The sequence below is a fragment of the Chaetura pelagica genome, unplaced genomic scaffold (assembly GCF_000747805.2).
Source record: "Chaetura pelagica isolate M959 unplaced genomic scaffold, ChaPel_1.0 scaffold171, whole genome shotgun sequence".
Lineage (NCBI taxonomy): Eukaryota > Metazoa > Chordata > Aves > Apodiformes > Apodidae > Chaetura > Chaetura pelagica.
In genome coordinates this window covers 3745808-3749790 of record NW_009952066.1, presented here as the reverse complement: position 1 = coordinate 3749790, position 3983 = coordinate 3745808, and the positions used below count along the sequence as shown (strand labels likewise).

Genomic DNA, 3983 nt, shown 5'->3' with positions numbered 1-3983 from the left:
TTTGTCTCCAGTAGTAATACAGCTCTAAAGATATTGCTTTGTCCCAATGGTGACATAAAGACTTTCCATTTCAAATTACTTCCAGCAATAGGATATAACTTGAATTGGACATTCCACAATGAAGACCATTTGGCTAACCTATCTATCTTGTTATCTCAGTTTTGAGCTACTGTGGTGCAGCTTCACTTCATCTTCCTTTTCTGTTGCAGAATCCCCTTCAAACTTCTAATGTGCAGTCAGGAACAAACCTAACAAAAGGCTTAAGCAGCATCCCCTGTGGGGTATAAGAGCACAACAAGAAAGTCACATTAGCCATGGAAGTAGACCCAGCAATTTTCAGACTTTTCAGCAAGTCATGCCCAAGCCTTAGGCAGCTTGACACCTTATGTAAGAATTTTATGGGGGAAGCAGGTATACCAACAATACATAGTACTGTTTATGCTTATTCCCCATGGAAAACTGACCTGATGCTAAGAGAAGTTTCACTCAGGGCTGTAGGTATCTTCTATTTTACCTCTTTAAGAAAAAAAGAGGCTGAATGAGTGCTACACAGACTGCCTAATCCACTTACCATAGAAGTTTCTGTTCTTTTTTATGGAATCTTCCCAGTATTTCTAGAGCTTGATACCAACTGCTGGCTTAGTCATCACAGCAAAGCAGCAGTCTCTGTTTTCATAGTTAACAGAACCAATACTGGCCACTCTAAAATTCACGTATTATATATTTACTATATCTTAGGATAAACCAGGTGATTAGCTCTGAAACGCCTGACCATGAAGAAGTAAAAACAAACAAACTAACATGAGCTATTCCTTGGATTTAAGGACCTTCAAGGCATGAAACTCCTATTTATGTTGTCCTCTAGATTTCAGAAGATTTAATTCTTGCATGTTCTTTTGGTCACTTGGACATGAAAGTGAGATTAATTCAGCTTTGGACAGTATTGCTTACAATAACTGTCTTTTTCATACAAGAAATTTGTGAATTTCCCCTCCCCATAGAGTCTCACACATTCACACATACTCTCTAGAAAGGTAAGACACTTTATTGAATTTGTTGATAAATTAAGAAAGGACTATGAACCACACTTATGGGTCACAGGAGCTTGTAAACAGACATAAATTCCTTCAATAGAAAGCCTCACTCCATATGCTCAGCCAGAAGTCACTTTCCCCAGCGTTGCTCACAGGCTGCATAGTGATGGAGGGCAGAGAAAAAGTCTTCATAGCTGATGTTCAGGTGGGAAGGCAAAGAACTGAGAAAGCAAATCAGAAAAAATTAAAAAAAACTTTTATAAACATCACACAACTTACACAGCCAGTGAGGAATATCACTACTTGAAGCAAGCTATTGTCTGAGTAACCTTGTGAAGCTTTTGCCAACCCTGTTACTGTCACTCAACTCTAGCAACTAAACCAGCTGTAAATATCTTGGCACCCTCTATAGCAAAGTCTACCCATTAAAGCACAGAGGGCACTTGGAATTAGTGAGACAGCTGGAGAAGCACAAGTCTGCCCAGACATTTTAAGTGCCCTATAAATGATCTCAGATTTTAGAGATATCAACTCAGGTCAATTATTGGCAAAACTAGAACGTCATCCAGAGGCATCATCTCACGTTACCCTATTTCCCTTATATCCTTAGTTTCCCCAACAGAACCTGTAAGCCAGTCAAAATCCACATAAGGAACACTGACAGAACTGGAATTGCACCACAAACTAGATGGTGACAGAAGTTGTTGCTTAAACTTGAAGAGTAAAGCCTACTGCTGCTGCCTAATTGTGACTGAAGGAGAACAATGAGTGTTTGACAAGGTTCATTTAATTTTTAAATACTCTCAAATCAATCTCCAGACACCTTTGTTTAGACAGATGTCCTCTTACAGCTATTTTCATAAGTCACATAAAGAGTTAGATATTATTCCAACACACTTCTCAATATTAATAGGCAACTCACATGATCTCTGTCAGTCTGATGTGCCATGGAAGGAATCCTAATGTGCTGTCCACAGGACCAAACTTCAAGACTAAATCAGGATCAGGAAATCCATTTGTACCTGTAAGAACAAATTAAATTAGATTTTGTCAAATTCACCAGAGGGATTTTTAAATTCTAAATCCTGAGCTGCCTGCTTTTTCAATGAACGCATTTTTTTTAAAAAAATCAAGTGAGGTCCTGAGAACAAGCTAAGAATTAAGAGCCCAAGTCAGAGTCATCTTGCACCATTTGAACAGGACCAGCTGAGCAAAAGTTTAGAAAGCCACTGCAGGCCCAAGCTGGACTGTTATTTTAATGTCAGGTAGTTTTCAAAGACTTGGTAAGGAAGAGACAGGAACAGTTACAATGTTTTGGATAGCAGCAACCTTTAAACTGCTGTTTAAACTGACTTGTTCTAGTTTCATCTTGGCAAACTTGATTCCAGTAGTGCAGAACATGCTGTACCCTGACCCATACCTACTGCAGATCTACCTTGACTAGGTGAAGTTGTAGTCAAGTAGAATAAAAGGACTACTAACAAAAAAAACACTTGAGAAGCTTCCACTTAACAAAATTTGTATCACAGAACATCAAAAAAACAAGTTGTAAATAAATAAATAAATAAAAATACCCTGTCAGGTGAACTGTCTCTTTCAGTATGGAGCTAGAATTTTAAAAACCTTTATTATGAAATTTCAGACAAACTGTTGCAGGTGACATCTTTCTGATTAATGACTGAGGAAGAGCAAGGCAATATTTTTTTTCCTGTTATTACATGGACAGCACGATTCATCCCAGGGAAGGGCTAGATAACACTGGAGGACTTCACTAAGTGCTCACACTCTTACTACCTGTATCTTAAAATGCAAGTCACTGTCATTCCACTAGCCTAATCCAAACTCAGATGACCTCAACGTCTCTGCCCAGTCTCTGGAACAGAGAATATAAACAACTGTTTGAAAAAAGTTACTAAACTAAGCTTCATTCCATGAGAGTTGAGACCAAATTCTACAGTTTGATGCACAAGGAAGTTTCCCTAAGAAAAGAGAAGCTAATTAAATCTTTTAATAGCTTGCTGTCCTGCTCACCAGTGAGAGCATGCTACTGATCTGCTGAGCTTGAAGACAATCAGTGGCCAAATGACACCGTTTCCCTTCCATACACTTCTGCTATGCCTGAGTAACTCCAGGCTAAAATTGAAAGACAGGCAATAAGCTTAGAATGAACAGTCTTAGTCCAGCTTTCCCTGCTAATTCTAGTAAGTCGATTAGGGCAATACATGAAAACCATTATAGTACCTCAAGGGGCGCCTAGAAGGTAAGCTGTTCTTCATGCACCTAACCTAGCTCATCTGAAAAGCATTTCAGCAGTCATAACCCTGCTTTCTTATAGTGCTGCAATTAGTCATGATTATTGCATGCTATTTCTTGTTATCCCTTCCATTAGGCACTAAATCTACAAGTTAACTGCAAGAGTGCTTACATTGCATAACCCTACCTTTAGTAGATTAAAAAGTTTAGTATTGCCTATTTGCTCTGAACTTCAGATGTTATTTCTAAGTTATTTTCACACTTGTTTAAAAAAACAACCAAACAGTCAAAAGCCTTTTACAAGTTTAAGTTTAGTTGTAGGGGAATTTAACTTCAGGAATAACAGAACAGGAAACTATGGTCCTACCAGATTTTGATATACCCAAGTTTTGAAACTGAAGCCAGAGATTTCAAGAATTTCATATCCTCTATGTCTACTGAATTGTCTCAATAATAACTTATTTACCTCTTGTAAAAGGTTCTTTTCCAAGCACGTGCATTTCTAAGGAATGATGAAGTATTTAGATACGAGTACCACGTGCCGTAGTCCAAATCCTATCTTTAAGTTAAGAAAAAAAATTATAAAGCAAAAGCCACTTGTGTGTTCAGAAGCAAGGATGTTAGTATGACAGAGCTCAGAAGGGAACCAGTGAATACTTAGGAGCAGGGACTCTGGAGGAAGAGGACAGATTTACT

General features: G+C 38.2%; 1 protein-coding gene across 1 annotated transcript in view; it reads right to left on the bottom strand.

Annotated features, from left to right (window-relative positions):
• Positions 1–1023: 1023 nt before the first annotated feature.
• Positions 1024–3983, bottom strand: part of NUS1 (nuclear undecaprenyl pyrophosphate synthase 1 homolog (S. cerevisiae)) — a 7298-nt gene continuing 4338 nt past the window's right edge. The window contains exons 3-4 of the mRNA XM_010004873.1: positions 1957–2056; positions 1024–1255 (exon numbers count right to left, since the gene is read on the bottom strand). Of these exons, the coding sequence (XP_010003175.1) occupies positions 1165–1255; positions 1957–2056 (191 nt within the window). The 3' untranslated portion in view covers positions 1024–1164. The remainder of the gene's footprint in view (positions 1256–1956; positions 2057–3983) is intronic.